The sequence below is a fragment of the Ictidomys tridecemlineatus genome, chromosome 5 (genome assembly GCF_052094955.1).
Source record: "Ictidomys tridecemlineatus isolate mIctTri1 chromosome 5, mIctTri1.hap1, whole genome shotgun sequence".
In the NCBI taxonomy this organism is placed as follows: domain Eukaryota; kingdom Metazoa; phylum Chordata; class Mammalia; order Rodentia; family Sciuridae; genus Ictidomys; species Ictidomys tridecemlineatus.
The window spans coordinates 99,667,797-99,687,520 of record NC_135481.1 but is presented as its reverse complement, the minus strand read 5'-3'; the positions used below and the strand labels follow the sequence as shown (position 1 = coordinate 99,687,520).

At 37.0% G+C, this 19,724-nt stretch overlaps 1 protein-coding gene across 5 annotated transcripts in view; it reads left to right on the top strand.

Annotated features, from left to right (window-relative positions):
* Vipas39 (VPS33B interacting protein, apical-basolateral polarity regulator, spe-39 homolog) overlaps positions 1-19,713 on the top strand; it is a 30,131-nt gene extending 10,418 nt beyond the window's left edge. For 2 of the 5 annotated variants that reach the window (XM_021723813.3, XM_013356851.4), the window contains 14 exons: positions 255-311; positions 3,419-3,511; positions 4,144-4,177; positions 4,662-4,764; positions 6,154-6,181; positions 9,640-9,713; positions 11,300-11,375; positions 11,814-11,948; positions 12,719-12,760; positions 13,241-13,330; positions 16,239-16,325; positions 17,115-17,204; positions 17,673-17,777; positions 18,722-19,713. In XM_021723813.3, coding sequence (XP_021579488.1) covers positions 255-311; positions 3,419-3,511; positions 4,144-4,177; positions 4,662-4,764; positions 6,154-6,181; positions 9,640-9,713; positions 11,300-11,375; positions 11,814-11,948; positions 12,719-12,760; positions 13,241-13,330; positions 16,239-16,325; positions 17,115-17,204; positions 17,673-17,777; positions 18,722-18,742 — 1,035 coding nt within the window. In that variant the 3' untranslated portion in view covers positions 18,743-19,713. Of the gene's footprint in view, positions 1-254; positions 312-3,418; positions 3,512-4,143; positions 4,178-4,661; positions 4,765-6,153; positions 6,182-9,639; positions 9,714-11,299; positions 11,376-11,813; positions 11,949-12,718; positions 12,761-13,240; positions 13,331-14,621; positions 14,650-16,238; positions 16,326-17,114; positions 17,205-17,672; positions 17,778-18,721 lie in introns of those variants that run through there. The other 3 variants (XM_078050593.1, XM_078050591.1, XR_013439165.1) reach the window with 2 other exon arrangements.
* Positions 19,714-19,724: the final 11 nt, after the last annotated feature.

Genomic DNA, 19,724 nt, shown 5'->3' with positions numbered 1-19,724 from the left:
ATAGGGTTACCATGCCTTTGGTTCTTCCCTGATCCATCTCTTCCTGCCTGCATTGTCCCTGCTCTAGTTACTTCAGAAACTCTAAACAGCACCATCCCAGTTCTTCATTTTACTCATTGTTTTTCTCCCATAAACTGTTTTCCCCTTAGAAACAGTTTATGGAGAGACAAAGACAGAGTTTGAGGTGAGGAGCTGGTACACTGATAATTCTGATTCCTTAACTTCCTGGAATTCTTGTGTTGCTAATATTCCAGGATTACAGCAATGAATGGAGCCCCAGTGACACAGTACGACGCCTCCGGAAGGGCAAGGTGAGGGCACTAGAGAGAATTCTGGTAGGATTCTTTGGTAAGCTGGATATCTTGTTCCCTCAGGAAGGATATCTTAACCTCTCTTTTCAGTTTCCATTTGCTAAATGAAGTGATGTTGAGAAGGAAAATAAATCCACTAAGGTTGAAAATTAGTTGTACAATCTTTGACTTTATCCAGGGTTTAGTGTTGCTTTGACAGCGTAGAAAGTAAATAGAGGTGGATGATAGGAAAAAATACTTTGAGAGTGAGAATAATCTTTTAAGTTTTCTATGATCTGTTGTGTTAATTTTTATATATGGTGTGAAATAAAAGTTGAGGTTCATTTTTTTCCATATAGTTCCCCATTTTTTTCTGGCACTATTTGTTCAAAAACCAAAAATTGGGCTGGGGTTGTGGTTTAGTGGTAGAATGCTTGCTTTGCACTTGTGAGGCACTGGGTTCGCTCCTCAGCACCATATAAAAATAAAAAAAATAAAGATTAAAAAGAAAAAAGAAAAACCAATCCTCATTGAACAGCCTCAATACCTTTTTTGAAAATCAATTGACCATATGTGTGTACATTTATTTCTGGACTCTTTATTCTAGTTCATTGATAAGTCTATTCTTGTGTAATTACCACAGTCTTGATTATTTTAACTTTGGAGTAAGTATTGAAATTGGATACTTTAACTCTTCTGAACCTTTCAATCTTCAACTTTGTTCTTTGCTTCCAAAGTTGTTTTGGTTATTCTAGATCATTTATGTTTTCATGTAGATTTTTGTATCAGTTTGTCAGTGTCTACAAAAAAGCTGCTGGGAGTTTGATTTGAATGGCATTGAATCTGTAGATTAATTATGGGAGAATTAGATTGTAACCATTAATGTATCAAATGGCTCATAGATCTTAATGTAAGTGCTAAATCTGTAGAGGTGAAATTTTTTATGATCTTGAATTAGGCAAAGATTCATTCCTTACGACACAAAAGACCATAAAGGAAAAAAATAAATGGAACTTCATCAAGATTATAAACTTTGGTTTTTTGAAAACAGTATTAAAACATGAAAAGACTTAACCATTACTAGGAATAAATATTTGTAAAATTAACAAATTATAAAGGACTTTTATCTAGGATAGTCCAATAAAAAGTTGCCACAAGATTTGACCAGAGGGGCTGGGGATGTGGCTCAAGCGGTAGCGCGCTCGCCTGGCATGCGTGCGGCCCGGGTTCGATCCTCAGCACCACATACCAACAAAGATGTTGTGTCCGCCGAGAACTAAAAAATAAATATTAAAAATTCTCTCTCTCTCTCTCTCTCTCTCTCTCTCTCTCTCTCTCTCTCTCTCTCTCTCTCTCTCTCCTCTCTCACTCTATCTTTAAAAAAAAAAAAAAAAAAAAAAGATTTGACCAGATACATCACAAAAAATGAGGGACTGGTGCTGTAGCTCAGTGATAGAGCACTTTCCTAGTATGTGTGAGGCACTGTTTTTGATCCTCAGCACCATATGTACGTCAATAAGTAAGATAAAGGTATTGTGTTCATTTACAACTAAAAATATATTAAAAAAAAAAGATAACATGAATGACCCGAAGAACGTGAAAGATGGTCAGCATTATAGTTATCAAAAAAAATTGAATTAGGGCTAGGAGTGTGGTTCAGTTGCAGAGTACTTGCCTAGCATGTGTGAAGCACTGGGTTCGATCCTCAGCACCACTATAAATAAATAAAAAAATAAAGTTACATCAACCAAAAAAATTTTTTTTTGAGATTTTTTTTTTTTTAAAGAGAGAGTGAGAGAGAGAGAATTTTTAATATTTTTTTTTTTAGTTCTCGGCGGACACAACATCTTTGTTGGTATGTGGTGCTGAGGATCGAACCCGGGCCGCACGCATGCCAGGCGAGCGCGCTACCGCTTGAGCCACATCCCCAGCCCCTAAAAAATATTTTTTAAAAATGTGAGTTTGAACCATAAAATACTACTAAATCCCCAGTAGAATGGCTAAATTTAGAAAGACTATGCATATTAAGGGTTGGGAAGATACAGAAGAACAAGACTCATATATGACTGGTGAGAACGTAAAGTTGTAAAGTTACTTCATAAAATAGTCTGTTGATTTCTTTCTTTTTTTTTGTACCAGGGTTTGAACTTAGAGGCGTTTTATTACTGAGCCATTTCCCCAGCCTTTTTTATTTTTTAATTTGAGACAGGGTCTTGCTAAGTTGCTTAAAGTCTTGCTAAATTGCTGAGGCTGGCCTTGAACTTGTGATTCTCCTGCCTCAGCCTCCCAAGCCAGTGGGATGACAGGTGCGTGCCACTACACCCAGCCTTGTGGTTTCTTATTAACATATACTTATTGTATGACCCAGTAATTTCACTCCTAGATATTTATAGTTCAAGGCAAATTAAGTGTATGTTCATACAAAGACTTGGGCACAAATTTTCATAACAGCTTTTTTAAAAATAAGCCCCCAAAATAGAAACCAGTATCCATTGGCAGGTAAATGGATAAAGAAGTTGTGGTATATTCACACGTGAAAACACAACTAGCCTAAACAGGAAGAAACTAGTGATACTCAATACAACACACAGCTTTATCTCTGAAACATAATATTGAGTGAGAGAAGCCCGTCACAGAAGAGTAAATATATGATTTTATTTTTGTAACATTTCTAGGAAAGGCAAACTCACTTTAGCTGAAAACAGGAAAGTGGTTGCCAGGGAATGGGGATGTCAGAGTGAACGAGGGACCTTTTGGGGTGATGGAAATATTTTGGCGTTGTTGTGGTAGTAGTAACGTGATTGCACATCCTTTTAGAACTCAGTGAACTATATACTTGAGTAAGATAGACTTTATTGTGAATAATTACACATTATTAAACAGCAAGTGTTCTGTTGATTTTGTCAAGGCTTCATTAGCATTTTATAGGGCATTGGGCTAGACAAGAGAGGATGTAGGAGTCTCCTATCTCACAGAGTACTGGGGATCATAGTGTAAATATAGAGGCTCTCCTTGGGGACATTTGCTTTCATTATTGCTCATTTCTTACTATTAAAATGACAAAGGAAAATAGGACACTGTTTTGGTTTTTTTTTCCTTATGTACTAATTGTGTTCTTATGTGACCAGGTCTGTTCGCTAGAAAGATTCCGCTCCTTACAGGACAAGCTACAACTCCTAGAAGAGGCAGTAAGCATGCATGATGGAAACGTCATTACTGCAGTAAGTTGTGAGATTTTGTTGTTTCCATTGATTTCTGAAAATCCTGTCAAAATAGACTACCATTTTGGGTTTAAATGTCAAGTAAAAATTCTGGATTTTCCCCTGAGGTATAGGATTTTCAACAGTTTCTGCTCCAAGGCTCAGATGGTGGGACAACCATTGTGTGTGGAACTCTTTATTGTAACCCCCAAATCAAAAAAATTGGTACTTTATATAATATATATAAGAAAATAAGGCTGAGGTTGTGACTCAGTGGTAGATGCTTGCCTAGCACGCGTGAGGCACTGGGTTCAATCCTCAGCACCACATACAAAAATTGTTATAAAAAATAATAAAGTTTCTCCTTTAAAAATACTCAAATAATATCCTTTAAAAAATAAATATGTAAAATAATCTGAGAGAGGAGAGATGTGAGACCAGGGAGGTATCTCTCAGCTGCTGTGGGCACCACAAGGGGTCTCCCGAGGCACAGTTCAGTCCCAGATATCCATCACCTTTCCTTCCATTCCCAGTGAGAGGTCTATTGTCTGTGTCTGTAGAGATTCCCGAGTTGCTGACTTCATTCACATTAGGTGATGGGGGAAGGGCTTTGTGTTTGAAATATTGCTCATTCTTTGTTCTTTTCCCTCTAGGTTTTGATCTTCTTGAAGAGGACACTGAGCAAAGGTGAGCATGATTTGTTGGACATCTTTACTCAGCAAAGTGCATGCCACCTTTAGGAGAAAATGGCATGCGGCTTTCATGCCAGAATTCACCATTATCAAGTCTGTTTTAGAGACAGCTTATGTGGCTGTCACTCGGAACACACATCACATCTCTGAGGGCATCCTTTAGGGTTACTACATTAATGACAAAGCCCCCTCTATTTATTGGACAGATTGTGGATGACTATGTGTTTGAGGAAGTAAAAATTCATGCTAAATGCCTGTTCTGTGGGTTGATGAGAGCTGAAAAGCTGATTCAAAAGCTCTGAGTTAATGTGGACCATAGAGGCTTTGATAGGGTTGAAACTTAGGAGTAGGCCATCCTTAGTTTTTGCTTGCCTCTGAGGAGAGAATGTTTGGAAGGTGTTGAGTAGGGAGGCCAATTTCACACTTGAGTAGTAAGCTTTCCTCTTGTCTCCATCTAACTGTTTCTTTCTTTCTGCCAGAAATACTCTTCCGAGAGCTGGAGGTGCGACAGATTGCCCTGAGACATTTCATTCACTTCCTTAAGGAAATAGGGGATCAAAAGCTGCTTTTAGACCTCTTCAAGTAAGAACTGATGATCCTCTGTTCAATAAAGTTTACTAAGTACTTTTAAAAAGTACTCTGAGGGATACTAAGAAATGGAAGACACTGTCATTTTTCTGGAAACAGTTAAGACAAGATATTGAAATATGATGGCTTAACTCCATGTACTGGGGTACATGACATTACAGCAGGATGGTTAAGAACCAAGCTGTAGAGTCTGACATATCTGGGATGAATTTAAGCTCTATTATTTAGCTTATAGAGTAGCCTGGAGCAAGTTTCTAGACTTCTCCATGTATCAATGTTCACACCTATAAAGTGAAGATACCTACCCATAGAGTCATGAAGATTGAGTTAGTTTTGAGACTTAGCATTTAGCATAATGCCTATTCATTAAGATTTTTTTAAAATAAAAGACCTAGATTAAATGGGTCTTTTATTAGTCAGCCCTAAGTGATGCTAATGAGAAATTCTGTAGAAGAGAACAGGACTTTCAGTCAGGATACCCAAGCATAGTCTCAAGGCAGTGATTAGGATTTGAGTTGGGCCCCTGAGGCTAGGTAGGTTTCTGATTGGTGAGAGCTAGGCAATATCTGCTAGAGATAAAGGAGGGTGGGAGGTGATCTTTTCTCATGTTTTCCTTCTAGTTAGTGCGACTATTTCCTGCCCTTGGATTAAAATGCATGGACATTTTATCCTTTCTTCAATATCAGGGAAGGGGTTGGAAACCTATTTAGGCTCTGTGGCTCAAGATAATTCTGGTTACCTAGAAACTCCAGAACAATAATGAACTGCACTGAAAACTAAGGTGGGGAAAGCAGGTTACCTGATTAAGGTCAAGATTACAGATGGTTAACCAGGAATTTGCAAAAGAAGAGTTCCTGGAGGTAGGCTAATTTCTGACTCCTTCCTTTGAAAGAAGCCTTATCAAGTATCACCTCCATGCTAAAGCATGGAGGCTGTCTCTTCAGAGTCAGGAGGATTCGGAAGACAAGGGTCCTTGTGTCTTAAGGCCTTACCTAAGCTTTTGGGGGAGACCAAATATATTGTACTCTGTACATGAAAAAGAACAATAAAGAATATGTCTTTAAACAATCTCTAAGATTGTTTTAATAGATTTATTTAATATTTCAAAAATAAACAAGGTTGCTTTGGGCCAGAGTAGGTTTGGTTTAAGCTCTTTTTTTTTTTTTTTGGTTTAAGCTCTTATTGCCCTGTAGTGCCTTCTTGTCCTTACATTTCATACAACTAGAAAAAACAGGAACTGATATGTGAACCACCAAGTGTTTTGAAGGGGTTGCTGGAGGTAGAAAGGTTTATCTTATGTATAGAACATTCACCCTGTTTTTTGAGGTTATATGCCACATATCAATAGATAAAAATGCCCTGCTCCCTTCTGCTTCTTCCCAGGTTCCTAGATAGAACAGAAGAGCTTGCGGTAAGTGTGGCCTTTATTTCAGTTGGGGACCTATCTAATAGACATCTAAGCCAAAACCCAGTTTCCAAGATCCCAGACTGTCCTTTCCTTTGATATTGGTAATATCCAGAAGAGAAAGGCATCTAGAAAACCCGGAAACTTAAACCAAATGATATATTGCTTTCTTTTTCCATGCTCTTAAATCTTTTTTTTTTTTTAAAGATAGAAAGAAGAGAGAGAGAATTTTTTTTAATATTTGTCAGGTTTTGGTGGACACAACTTCTTTATTTTATTTTATGTGGTGCTGAGGATCGAACCCAGTGCAGTGGCTATTTGCAGTGGCTCACTTGGCATGTGTGTTACCGCTTGAGCCACATCCCCAGCCCGGGCTTAAATCTTTAAAACAGATTTAAAGTGAATGAAAACTGGACTGAGCAATTTGTAATTTGTTTTCAAGTCCTTGTTTGTAGGAACTTTTGGGGTTTGGCTTCCTTTTTTTTTTTCCCTTGAAAATATGTCTTTTAAAATTTTTTTTATTTCTTTTTTTTAGATGAATATGATGGTGAAGTGTATTTTGACATATTACACATATATGGAGAATAATTTATTCTAATAAGGATGGGTTTTGGCTTCTAAGACTAAAGATATTGGAAGCTAAAAATAAAAAGCCATATGTAGGTCAAGAAGAAAGAAAGGGCTTATCTTATGTGTAGAGCCAGGTGTGTTGGCACATATCTGTAATCCCAGCAGCTTGGAAGGCTGAGGCAGGAGGATCACAAGTTCAAAGCCAGCCTTAACAACTTGGCAGGGCCCTAAGCAACTTAGGGAGACCCTATTGTGAAATAAAAAGTTTAAAAAGGACTGGGGAATGTGGCTTAGTGGTTAAGTGCACCTGGGTTCAATCTCTGATTCAAAAAAAAAAAAAGGAAGAAGAAAGATAGGTATATATCTTGGCTGAGCGTTTGATTGCCAAGTGTGATAATTGGTTTCTTTGGCAGATTTTGACAATCATAGAATGAACTAAAATACAAAAACAAATCTGAAATTTTACCAAAAACCTAATTGTATTATTAAAACTTTAGTGAACCATTTTTTAAAGTTTGATATTATAGTGCAGGAATAGAATTTCTTAGCAATGTTGATAGCAGGATTATTCCTTTATCATTGTACTGCATATCTGTGATGATGTCAGTGACACTTATCTAGCACATTTAATAACATTAACCTTTACACAGCAGAATTCAGGAAAATGTTTGTCCAATATTTTCTAAAAGGAACCTGTACTAAAATTCAAGCCATGGGAAAATTTGAAATGTCTTTTATCTTAATCTACAAAAAATTATTGGCAGTCTATAGTAATCATATGAAGAGCTTTTTGTTTCTGTTTTTAATCTTTATAAGCTCAAAACTATGAGGAGCTATGTACAATGGCACACATCTATAATCCCAGCTACTCTGGAGGCTGAGGCAGGAGGATCAAAAGTTTGAGGCCAGCCTTAGAAACTTAGCAAGACCCTGTCCCAAAATTAAAAATTAAAAAAGGGCTGGGGAGGTAGCCTAGTGGTAAAATACCCCTGGGTTCAATTTCCCAGTAACAAAAAAAGCCCTAAAAACCCATAAGAAGGCTGGGGTTGTGGCTCAGTGGTAGAGTGCTTGAGTAGCACATGCGAGGCCCTAGGTTAGATCCTCAAAAACCACATAAAGAGAGATAAATAAAGGTAGTGTGTCCAACTACAACTAAAAAAATAAATTAAAAAACCATAAGACTATGAAGAATTTTCTTTATATATAACACTCTTGAAAAGTTTGGTTTTTTTGAAGTTTGATTATGAGAATAAATGTGTTTTTATATAGAATTTTTATCTAAAATTTATCCTCATTGTATTGAATTGAAGATGATTAATCATGCATGTTATTGTATGTAAATTTAGCTTTTTCCAACTTTGTACACTTTTAAAGTGGCAAAACTGATAATCTACCTTTAGTCCATTCTCCTAGAACATAAAGATTTCTCAAGTAGAATTTTTTCTTGAAAAACTTAAGAAGAAATGGAATTGATTAACAAAAAATTAACTGTGGTTCTTAAAGATACTTCCTTCAATATTAAGAATTCTGTGTACCAAGTATTTTTCAGACTAAATTATGACATAAAATGATTTCTGTTATTTTGTCTTATATCATCATTTACATTTTTTAAAAATACTTATTTTTTTAGCTTTTAGGTGGACCCAATATCTTTATTTTATTTTTATGTGGGGCTGAGGATCGAACCCAGTGCCTCAAGCATGGCAGGCGAGCACGCTCTTAATTTTTGTATGTTTTTATCAATTTATTTTTCATGTCAATCTATTTATTTTTCACTTCTTGGAAGGTTAATGATTATTTTTTTTAACATTTTTTTTTTTAGTTGTTGATGGACCTTTATTTTGTTTATTTGTATGTGGTGCGGAGAATTGAACCCAGTATTTCCCGCATGCTGGGCAAGTGCTCTACCACTGAGCCACAGCCACAGCCCTGGAAAGTTAATGATTATGTGTAAAATTTCAGCTATCACAATTCTAATGATTATTGTATCACTTAATTCATAATAACAAATAAATCACTTAACTCATAATAACAAATACATCAGGGACTGTTTGTTTTTTGTGGTACAGGGGAGTGTACCCTTGGCATTGTGCATGTTAAACAGGAATTTTATCATGGAGCTGTTTCCTCAGCCTTAATCAGGGTGCTTTTTAGAATTTCAAAATAGAAAATACATGAAGAGATTTTCTTTTGGAATTACATGTAGAACCTATAGTATTTAAATATGAATATGAGTAGTTAGCTGTGAGCAGTGAATCAGGTAACACACTCTATTTGTGTTACTGATGGTGTTAATTGTTAGATATTTTACAATCATACTTAAGTGGTTGATCACTTACATGATTAATCACATAATTGGTTAAGGATTCTAGAAATAAACATTTAGCATTTTGGCCTTTCAAAAGCTAAAACTGAAGGAAATAGCCATTATTGGTTGCATTATTAAATCTAGAGCCAAACTTCAGCTAAAGCTAGGTGCTCTATCTACTTAGTGCTTCATTATAGATCAACACTGTCCAATAGAAATTTCCTGTGATGATGGAAATAGTCTATATTTCTTCTGTCCAATATGTTAGCTGCTAGTGCCTGTACCTTTTGAGTGCTTACAAAGCAGATAAGGCAACTGAGGACCTGAATTTTTAACTTACTTATTTTAAATTTTAAACCAAATGTGGCTTGTGGCTGCCATATTGGACAGTTCAGGTAGAGATGAACCTACTAATGATTTTGTACCACTTTTGCCATTAATGATTTTGTATCACTCTCCCAACACATGCATAACCATTAGCACCCAGATAGATCTCTAAGAATGAAGAATTTGGTTTTATGCCTCTTCAAAGGAGACAATATGGCTCCAAGCTTTTCTCTGTGTTTTTTTTTTTTTTTTTTTGTAGCTATCTCATTATCGAGAGCATTTGAACATTCAGGACCCTGAGAAACGAAAAGAATTTCTTAAGACCTGCATTGGGTAAGTATGGGAGAGGAATGTATGTATACTTTTATATAGAGGGAATGAAGAGAATAAGAGGGTGGAATGGATAGGTAGGGAGGGAAAGGCTGACAGTGAACCCCACGGGGTGGCACCAAAGGTCATCTTGTTCAGTGGATCCCAAATATTAGTTCCCCAAGTGTTTTTACTGTTTTATGGGAAAGTGAGAAAAATAAAGACAATGTAGAGAGTTTTTCCCTACACCTAAGTTTATTTGAGATACTGTCTTTTATTCTTGGATTTTATTCTTGGATTTTGTTCCCACCTCTCCCCTCCTTTTTTGGTAGTAAAATGGTTGTAATTTTTTTAGATGATCTTATGTAATAAAAAGGTCATAACTCTTTATGGACTTGTAGACCTCATGCATTTTTGGGAGGTGTGTTACTGGTCCTTGAAACCCCAAAATCCAAGTATAAGCTTTCATCTAGAATATAAATCCTTGTAATAATATTGTTCCTGTGCTGGCGTGCTCTGTTGTTAGAAGTAGTTCATTTTATGTAGTTCATTTTATTGTTGGACACCTCATTATTGGAAAGTGCTCCCATGTGTTAAGCTAAAACTTGCTTAACTCCGTCTTTCAAGTCAGATTTACGTCTACCACTAGTTCTCACTTTTCCAGGTTCAGTGTTCACAGTTGTTTCAGCCATTCCTCTTGTGACATGATTTCCAGATTTCACATTTAGAAATTTGCATGTTAGTGGAATCTTTAATTTTACCAAATACTGAGCTCTGAAAATGGCCTCTGGAAAACAGAAAAGTCAGAGTAGTGCCGTAACAAACCTATTGCTGTCTCCCTTTATCTCTTATAAAAAATTCACTGTGGCTCACACTTATCTGGGATAGTGTAATTGAATTTCAGAATTCTTCCTGGAGTGAGTGGAGTCGGGAGTAAGGCAGCACTTTCTAAAGGGTAGATCTATGAACTGAGAGTTTAAAATCTGGCTTCTATTCCTGGCCTTACCCATTGGTGTGCCACATGACTTTCAGGTAAGACACTGACCCTCAACTTTTTCGTATATAAAAACATGGTTTTGAAGATGGGACCTTTGACATTTGGGTAGATCTTTGTAATCTTTGCTAATCTACAAACCTATGACTGTGCTATGTAATTTATTGTTATTACTCTGCAGTAAAAAAATGGGTGACAAATTTAAGTGCCCTTTAATTGGAATTAAGCAGTGACCTGTGTTACAGAGGTTTATTGGGATGTGGATGATGGGCAGTTGGCTAGGTTCACTTACTAGCTTTGTGATTCATGCCCCAAACATCCAACTTCCAAAAGGTGAGGATTCTTATTCATTCCACATCAGAATCGCTAATGATTATGTTTTTGGATTTTTAAGAATTCCTCTTGAATTGGCAAAATCTTAAATACAAAAATGTAAGCCAAAGGTCTACTCTGTTTTCTGCTTTCTCTCTTCCTTAAAGAGGTGTTCTAAAGGTGAATTGAGAACAGATTTGTAAAGCACCGTGAGCCTCTGTGCTCACAGTGATAATTTGGTTGAGTTGAGTGTATTTCTTTTTTGCATAGAGAAAGAGGTACTAACCTTCTGGCCCTCTACCAGTTTGCCATTTTCAGCAGAAGATTCTGCACACATACAAGACCATTACACGCTCCTGGAACGTCAAATCATTATTGAGGTTAGACTCTTCATCTCTGTTCTGCTTTAGTGCCCAGGCTAAATGCCATTCAGCATCTAGGAGACTCTTACGCTCTGCACTTATTTGTCATTTCCTGTTACAGTCTCTAAAAGCCTTTTATTTCTGTTCTGTACACTATAGCCCCTTCCTCGATTGTTCTTAGGCATTCTTTTTCTTCTCTTGCTAACATGAAAGTATTTGCTCTTCATTCTGAAACTCCCATGTTATCACCTCTTCTGTAATCTTTTTATTCAGCTTAGATCCATGTTTTTTTTAATAGAGTTTAACTGCCCTTTGGGATATCCTAAGCAGTTTCTTCTTTTTCTCTTTTTTTGCTTCATTCCTAGGGTGGGAAACACAACTGCTGTAGTATTAAAGGTTTCCCTCCCTCTGCTCCATAGACATTGTGTTTTTTTCACTTGGCTCACTCCATCACAGGCAAATGATCGGCATCTAGAGTCAGCAGGACAGACTGAGATCTTCCGAAAGCACCCACGCAAAGCTTCCATCCTCAACATGCCATTAGTGACAACGCTTTTCTACTCCTGCTTCTATCACTACATGGAGGCCGAGGTACAGGCAAAACGTGAAAGAAAGACCCACAAACTCTCATTGTCCAAGAAGAACATAGTTCAAATCCAGTATTTTGATGCATTCTTATAATAGTGAATGCATGTAGTTATCAGAAGTCTACCTGGAAGCTTTCCTGGCCCTCAACAAGGGTGAGCCAAGAGGGACCCTAGCATAGCATGTTTTGTCTCTGGTGCTGATTCCCATAGCAGTCTCTTCAAAGGCCCATAATTTCCAGTGGATTGCCATGGTATGGAGAGCCACAGCAGCATGTCAGATAGCTGTCAATCCTTCTAAAAAATGTTTTTGAAGAGATTTGGACTTAATGATCACAAGTGGATATTTCCCCCTTATTTGATTTTGTTGTTTGTTTGTTTTGGCTCTGTGGATTAAACCTGGGGATGCTTTACCACTGTGTTATATATTTCCATCCCTTTTTATTTTTGAGACAGGGTCTCATTAAGTTCCTGAGATTGGCCTTGAACTTGCAATCTTCCTGTCTCAGCCTCCTGAGCTGCTCTGATTACAGGTGTTCACCACCGTGCCCAGCTTCTATTTGGATGAGCAGAAAGTTGGAAAGAGCACCTTCCTTTTTAATCCAGTTCCTTGATAAACTAGGTTGTAATAATTTCATTAAGTCCTCTGGAGTTTTTCTTGTAAATTAATTTCTGGGTTTAAATGGTTATAAAATGAGCTGTAGAGAGTCTGTAGTAGAATGGAAAATGGGAGATTGAGTGATCTCATTAAAGTTGCTTTTTCCACTTTAATCCTAGGGGACATTCAGCAGTCCTATCAACCTGAAGAAGACATTTAAGGTAGGTACATATTAATCTGGAGTGGATTTGCTTGATAACCCTGTACACCAAGTTCTTTGATGCTCAAGGTTAAAGGTAAAAGGGGATGAAATTTATGGGAAATGAGAGAACTTGAACCAAATGGTGTATAATCGTGCTGGGCCTTGGAAGTTAAGTGATTCTTGTTGACCTGAAAAATTTATTGACTTTAAGGGGTAGAATCAATACCATGGTATATTTTTCTTTTCTAAAATTCTCAAGCACCTCTGTAGATACATTTTTTTTTTAGAGAGAAAGAGAGAATTTTTTTTCTTTTAAAGAGAGAGAGAGAGAGAATTTTTTAATATTTATTTTTTAGTTCTCAGCCGACACAACATCTTTATTTGTATGTGGTGCTGTGGATCGAACATGTGCTAGGGGAGCGTGCTACTGCTTGAGCCACATCCCCAGCCCCAATACATTTCTATTTTCTCTTAATTTTTCCTGCTCTTTGATTTTTAGATCCCAGACAAACAGTATGTGCTGACAGCCCTGGCTGCTCGTGCCAAACTTCGAGCCTGGCATGACGTAGATGCCCTCTTCACCACAAAGGTAGGTGTCCTAGAATTGGTTTATACTGCTAAGGCCTTGGGAGAAAGAAGGGTCATCGTATCATTTTGTAAGTCCTAGTAACTTTTTATTTTTTATTTTTTTGGTACCAGGGATTGAATCCAAGGGCATTTAACCATTGAGCCACATCCTCAGCCCTTTTCATTTTTATTTAGAGATAGGGTCTCACTAAGTTGCTTAGGGCCTCTTAAAGTTGCTAAGGCTGGTTTTGAACTCAAAATCCTCCTGCCTCTGCCACCCCAAGGTGCTGCGATTATAGGTATGTACCACCATACCTGGCTCAAGTTACTTTTTGAACTTTTTCCCTCCAACCTTTTATTTTCTAAAATTTCAAACCTAAAAAAAGAGAATATATGTGGTCTTTACCACTTCAATAATTTATCAACATTTTTTGCCATACTAGCTAGCTTTTTCTTCTATATACATAGATTTTTTCCTGAACCATGTGAAGGTAAATTGCAGACTTCATGACACTTCTTTCTTAAATACTTAAGCATTAACTCCAGAAAATAGTCTCTGTCTCCAGAAAATTGACACTCATACAATAATAATATCACATATATTTGCCATGTGTATATATAATCCATAATTAAATAATATAGTCTGAATTTAATATATTTATTTATAACTGTTTTTGTATTTACATGCTATTTGGAGCTAATTAAGGACCATGTATTGTTTTTGGTTGTAATTTCTTTACTAGTTTACATTTTTTGATAATTATTATATACATTAAGGAGTGACACATGGGGTTTTGATATACATAGTGAAATGATTATAGCCAACCCAATTAACATCCATCTCACAGTTGCCATTTTATATATATGTGGAATAGTTCCTCAAATCCACTCTTAGCAAATTTCTAATATACAACATAATACTATTAACTTTAGTCCTCATGTTGTACCTTGGCTTTCTAGATTTATTTATCCTCCATTATTGTGACTTTGTACCCTCTAGCCTGCACTTCCTCTATACCTTGAAATCACTGATCTCCATTTCTATATATTTGACTTTTTTTTTTTTTCAGATTACACATATAAGTAAGATCTTGCAGTATTTTTCTCTGTGTCTGGCTTATTTCATTTAGCATAATGTCCCCTGGATTCATCCAGGCAGTTACAAATGGCAGAATCTCATTAAGATTGAGCACTCTCGCATTGTTTACATGTGTATACACCCATATACATCAGTTCTTTATCCATTTGTCCAGTGATGAACGCTTACTTTTTTTTTTCATATCTTGGTTGTTGTGGATAATGCTGTAATGGAGGAGGACGTGCAGGCGTCTTTATGAGGTGGTGAGTTTATTATCTTTGGTGTACACCCAAAAGAGGGATTACTGCATCATATGATAGTTTTAGTTTTGATTTCTTTAGGAACCGTCATACTGTTTTCCATAATGGCTGCACCAGTCTTTATTCCTACAACAATGGACACACATTTCCTTTCTACACACCCTCACCAACACTTACTACTGCTTGATTTTTTGATAATGGCCATTTTGGCAAGTGTGAGATGATACAGTGTTATTGATTTGCATTTTCCTGATGATTAGTGAATACTGATCAGATACCTGCTGGCTGTTTTGTACATCTTTGGAGAAATGTCTATTCAGGTCAATTGCCCATTTTTAAATTGCGTTATTTGTATTTCTGCTATTGAGTTGTTGAATTTTTTATAAAAGTTTACATATCAACCCTTTATCAGACATATGGTTTGCAAATATTTTCTCCCAATTCATCGGTTGCCTTTTTATTTTGATTGTTTGCTTTGTTTTGCAGAAGTTTTTTAGTTTAATGTAGTCCCTTTTATTTATTTTTGCTTTTATAGCCTGAGCTTTTGACGTGATATCTGAAAATTCTTTGCCAAGGCCAGTGTCAAGGACTTTTTCCCTTATGTTTTCTTCTAGGAGTTTTATGATTTCAAGTCTTATATTTAGGTCTTTTGTCCATTTTAAGTTGAGTTTTATATATAGCATAAGGTAAGAGTCCATTTCATTTTTTTTACTTGTGGAAATTCAGGTTCCCCAGCATCATTTCCAACAAGGGCAGCATCCTCTTGCTGCCCTTGTTGGAAATTAGTTGACCACATACGCTTGGTTTTATTTCTGGATTCTCTTTTCTGTTCTACTAGTCTATATGTTTGTCAGACACATATTGTTTTGATTATTATATTTTTAGATTATAATTTGAAATCAGGACTTGTGATGCCTTCAAATTTATTTTTCTTGGATTGTTTTGGCTATTGGGGGTCTTTTATTATTTAATACAAATTGGTTTACATTTTAAATATAGGGTTTTTTTCCTTATGGATTTCAGAATTTTCTGATTTTCCTTCTTGTCAATGAATTGGTTACTTTTAACTACCAAAGTAAAATGTACCTGTATCAAAATCAAATACTACATGAAAGTATATAAAGAGTAAGAAGGCTAGGGGTGTAGTTCAGTGGTAGAGTGCATGCTTTAGAGTGGCTTCTTTTTCAGTGTGTACCAGCTTCTACTTCAGTCCCTTCATTAAGGCAAACACTATTAAAAATCTTATCAGTAGGTTTCCTGACCTTTCCTCTATGAGTTTACAAATGAACATTTATACAACATGTAATGATATAGAAGTCAGAATTTTACTCATTCTATTTGGTAGTATTTTACAATTTTTTTCCTGCATTAGTGTTTATAGATCTAAGAATTTATATCTCTGACTTTCTTCTACTCCCTAAAATCCTTTGATTTCTCAGAAAAATGAAACTCTTACCATTTCTCTATCCCTCATAGTAATCTGTTCACCTCCCCACCATGTTATTCTGGCTTGTCCATAAAACATTGAGAGACTACTAGCTCAGAGTGTGTTCACTATTCTACCTCTGCTGCCTCCCATCTTCCTTTTTCAGAACTGGCTGGGTTACACCAAGAAGAGAGCACCCATCGGCTTTCATCGAGTTGTGGAAATTTTGCACAAGAACAGTGCCCCTGTCCAGGTAATGGCTTATAAAGAGATTTGAGTACAGGATACTCTGGGAGACTCAACTTTTAGCCTCTTGCTATTCAGTAATGGATAGTTGGCCTGTTCTGATTTCCCTCATTGGCATACAGTGGCTGCACTAGATCTTGAAAAATAGGTAAGGCCAGGAAAGAACAGTCTCTTCCCCCTTAGAAGTAACTCTGTAGACTGTCATCTGTTAGCAGCATCTACTGTGTTTAGCCATGTGAAGAACTGATATACTATTCAAATTATTCAAAATGATATTGATCAATGAGTATCAAGAAGCAGTAGGCAGTAAGAAGGGAAGGTACTGGGGAATGAGATTATATACATGTATGAATATGACATAGTGTATTCCATTATGTATATTTATAATGTACCAATAAAAAAATTTATCCTTGGGCTGGGGATATAGCTCAGTTGGTAGAGAGTTCGCCCTGCATGCGTAAGGCCATGGCGAACAATCTCCAGCACCACACACACAAAAAAATTTCATCCTAAAAATAGAAGCAGAAGTCAGATCTTCTCTAGTGCTGTGCCTTGCCAACATTCATATCTGACTTTAGGATAAGAAGGAATGTGCTCTTCCCTTCTTTCCTGGGGCTTCAGAGAAGTGGTGTCTAATATCACCTCATTTTCTTCTGCAGAACTAATCCTATGTGTGTTGATGGAAAGAGTAGATATTTAATATTGAACTCTTTACCTTCTTCCAGACATTTTATTTTCTACCTGTGGAGCTCTGTGTTCTATGGGAATTATTAATCAGAAGTATCTCTTCCCCCAGATATTACAGGAGTATGTCAATTTGGTAGAAGATGTGGACACAAAATTAAACTTAGCTACTAAGTTCAAGTGCCATGATGTCGTCATTGATGTGAGTCCTAAGAAATGAAAACCCCAAATTTGATCCTTGGTGAAGATTGAGGGATTATAATTTTCTGTGACCTAGATCCTGAGATGCTTTTATCAGATTGGACTTAAAGGAGAAAATAGTCTGGCAAGCGTTAGTTGGAGATCAGCCCTCTAACAGGTTTCTCTGTGCTTTTATAATTTGTTGCATTTGGAGAACTCAGAATTGATTCAAGTTACTTAGACTCTGTAGACTTTAATCCAATATAAAGTACTGAGGGTACTTGATCCCCCAACTGTTATCCCACTGTGGTCTCTTGGCCTTTCCTGGATCCTTGAGGATCCATAATTTAACTCTTTGACTTATGAGAAAGATACTCTCCACCTGTTGCTCATGTGAAGGTGGGAGTCCATATTGGGTAAGATACAAAAAGAGGCAGTCCTTCATAGAGAAGACTAATTGGGGGTTTGTATTGTTTGTTTTGCTGTGTAGACCTGCCGAGACCTGAAGGATCGTCAGCAGTTGCTAGCATACAGGAGCAAGGTAGATAAAGGATCCGCAGAGGAAGAGAAGATCGATACTATTCTCAGCAGCTCGGTGAGCAGCTGCACTTTCCCCTCCAGTTGTCCTAGGAAACAGATAGTTCACAAAGTAGTGTCAATTGTATGTTCCCAAGACTTGGGCAGTATTGCACTTAGCTGAGTCCTGTGGATATAAGACTCATTGTGGGCCAAAATTTCAGAAGCACTGCTTTGAACAGTAAAAATTACTTCTGAGATCTGAGATATGAGATGATAAAAGGGTTGTTTGGGAACTACAGACTGAGTCTTAACTATGATGCTTATCAGACCATCATAGTTAAACCTTACAGACTGTAGGAACTGTTGAAACTATAAAAACATGTTACAGATTCTAAATACTCAGACTATACAGTCTTCTTGGATGGATATGATCTACCTATTCGAAATAAGAAGTGGGTAAAATAGATTTTAAGTATTTGGGGAGTATAGCTGATTATCTCTCATAGCATGAAATTACTGAATTTTTTGTTAATGTGGAACTTCATTTCCTATTACATATTTTGATACCTGTGCTAAGGTCAGCTAAAACTAGTAAATTTTGGTCCTGAGGAGGACAGAACCAGGATAAATGCCTTAAATCAGGCATTCTATAAAATACAGAATAGATATTTAATTCATCTCTGAATAAATTAACTCCCCCACATAGTAAAAAAAAATTCCCAATTACTCCCCAATCCAATCCTTACTTTCCTTTTTCTTATGTAATTTGCATTCTTTTTTTTTTTAATTTTTAAATAGGGCCATAGGGATATAGCTCGGGTTTTGTTTTTGTTTTTTTTTACACAATACCTTTATTTTATTTTTATGTGACTGAGACTTGAACCTAGTGCCTCATGCATTCTAGGCAAATGCTCTACCACTGAGCCACAACCTAGCCCTGTAATTTGCATTCTAATCTCTGCCTCCTGTGGGGATAAGTGAAAACTGATCACACACCTTCGTTCTTTGCTCTCTCTACAGCAAATTCGATGGAAGAATTAAAGGGCATTAGCTACCCTGAAACCTGCCTCATTTTTTCCTTTTTGCCTGTGAAAGTAGAGAGTCTGCTTCTTTGGGAGAGTTACAGCATCACATCACTTGGCCCCATCATTCAACAGGCAGTGCCTACTAATCTTGGGACAGAAATCAGCACCTGGACACAGAGAGCTTCAGACTGATCTTCTGTACAAGGGATGTTATCACAATTTAACTCTTTGACTTATGAGAAAGATACTCTCCACCTGGTGCTCATGTGAAGGTGGGAGTCCATATTAGGTAAGATCTCTCTTGGTCTAAGAAAAGTGACCATTCTTGAAAGGAACTCTCCTAGAATAAGAGGTATAGGTGTCACAGGGTAGCTGCTTCATTTCCTCTTAGCTAATTATGGTCCAGAACCTAGTGCTGGATGTTTGCAGTTCTGCTCTGAAGGAAGATAGAACAGAACCAAATTGGCTGCATTCCAGGGGCCTCTGGAAGTGGGGCCAGTACTGCTCAGGACCTGCTGGAGACACACTCAAACCAGGCTGTGCAACCCTTCTTCATTATGTCAGATGTTGCTAAGATATTGTGTTTCTTCAGCTAAAACCCCTCTGCTGTCCCAGTCTACTTTTCCCCCCCAAAACTTAGGGTTCCTCTCTCACCGGCATACTGAGATGACCTTGATGAGATATCGCCCTTATCTTTTACTATCCCAGACCCACCACCTTATGCGGAGCTCAGATTCAGCAGTGCTGGAGTTTTCCCATTAGGTAAAAATCTCATTATCTTCCCAGAAGTGTCCAGAGAGTTTCACCTAGGCTAAACTCAGCAGCATTTCTCTGAGGATATTTAAATGGAGGTTTTATTTTCACACTTGACTTTTGACAGAATGTTTGGTGATGCTGTTTTCTGCCCTGAACCAATATCAGCCTGTTTGACTGACCTGGGTTTTCATACATGCCTACACTCCTAATAAAGCTTTTTCGTCCTTTGTGCCTTTTCTTCC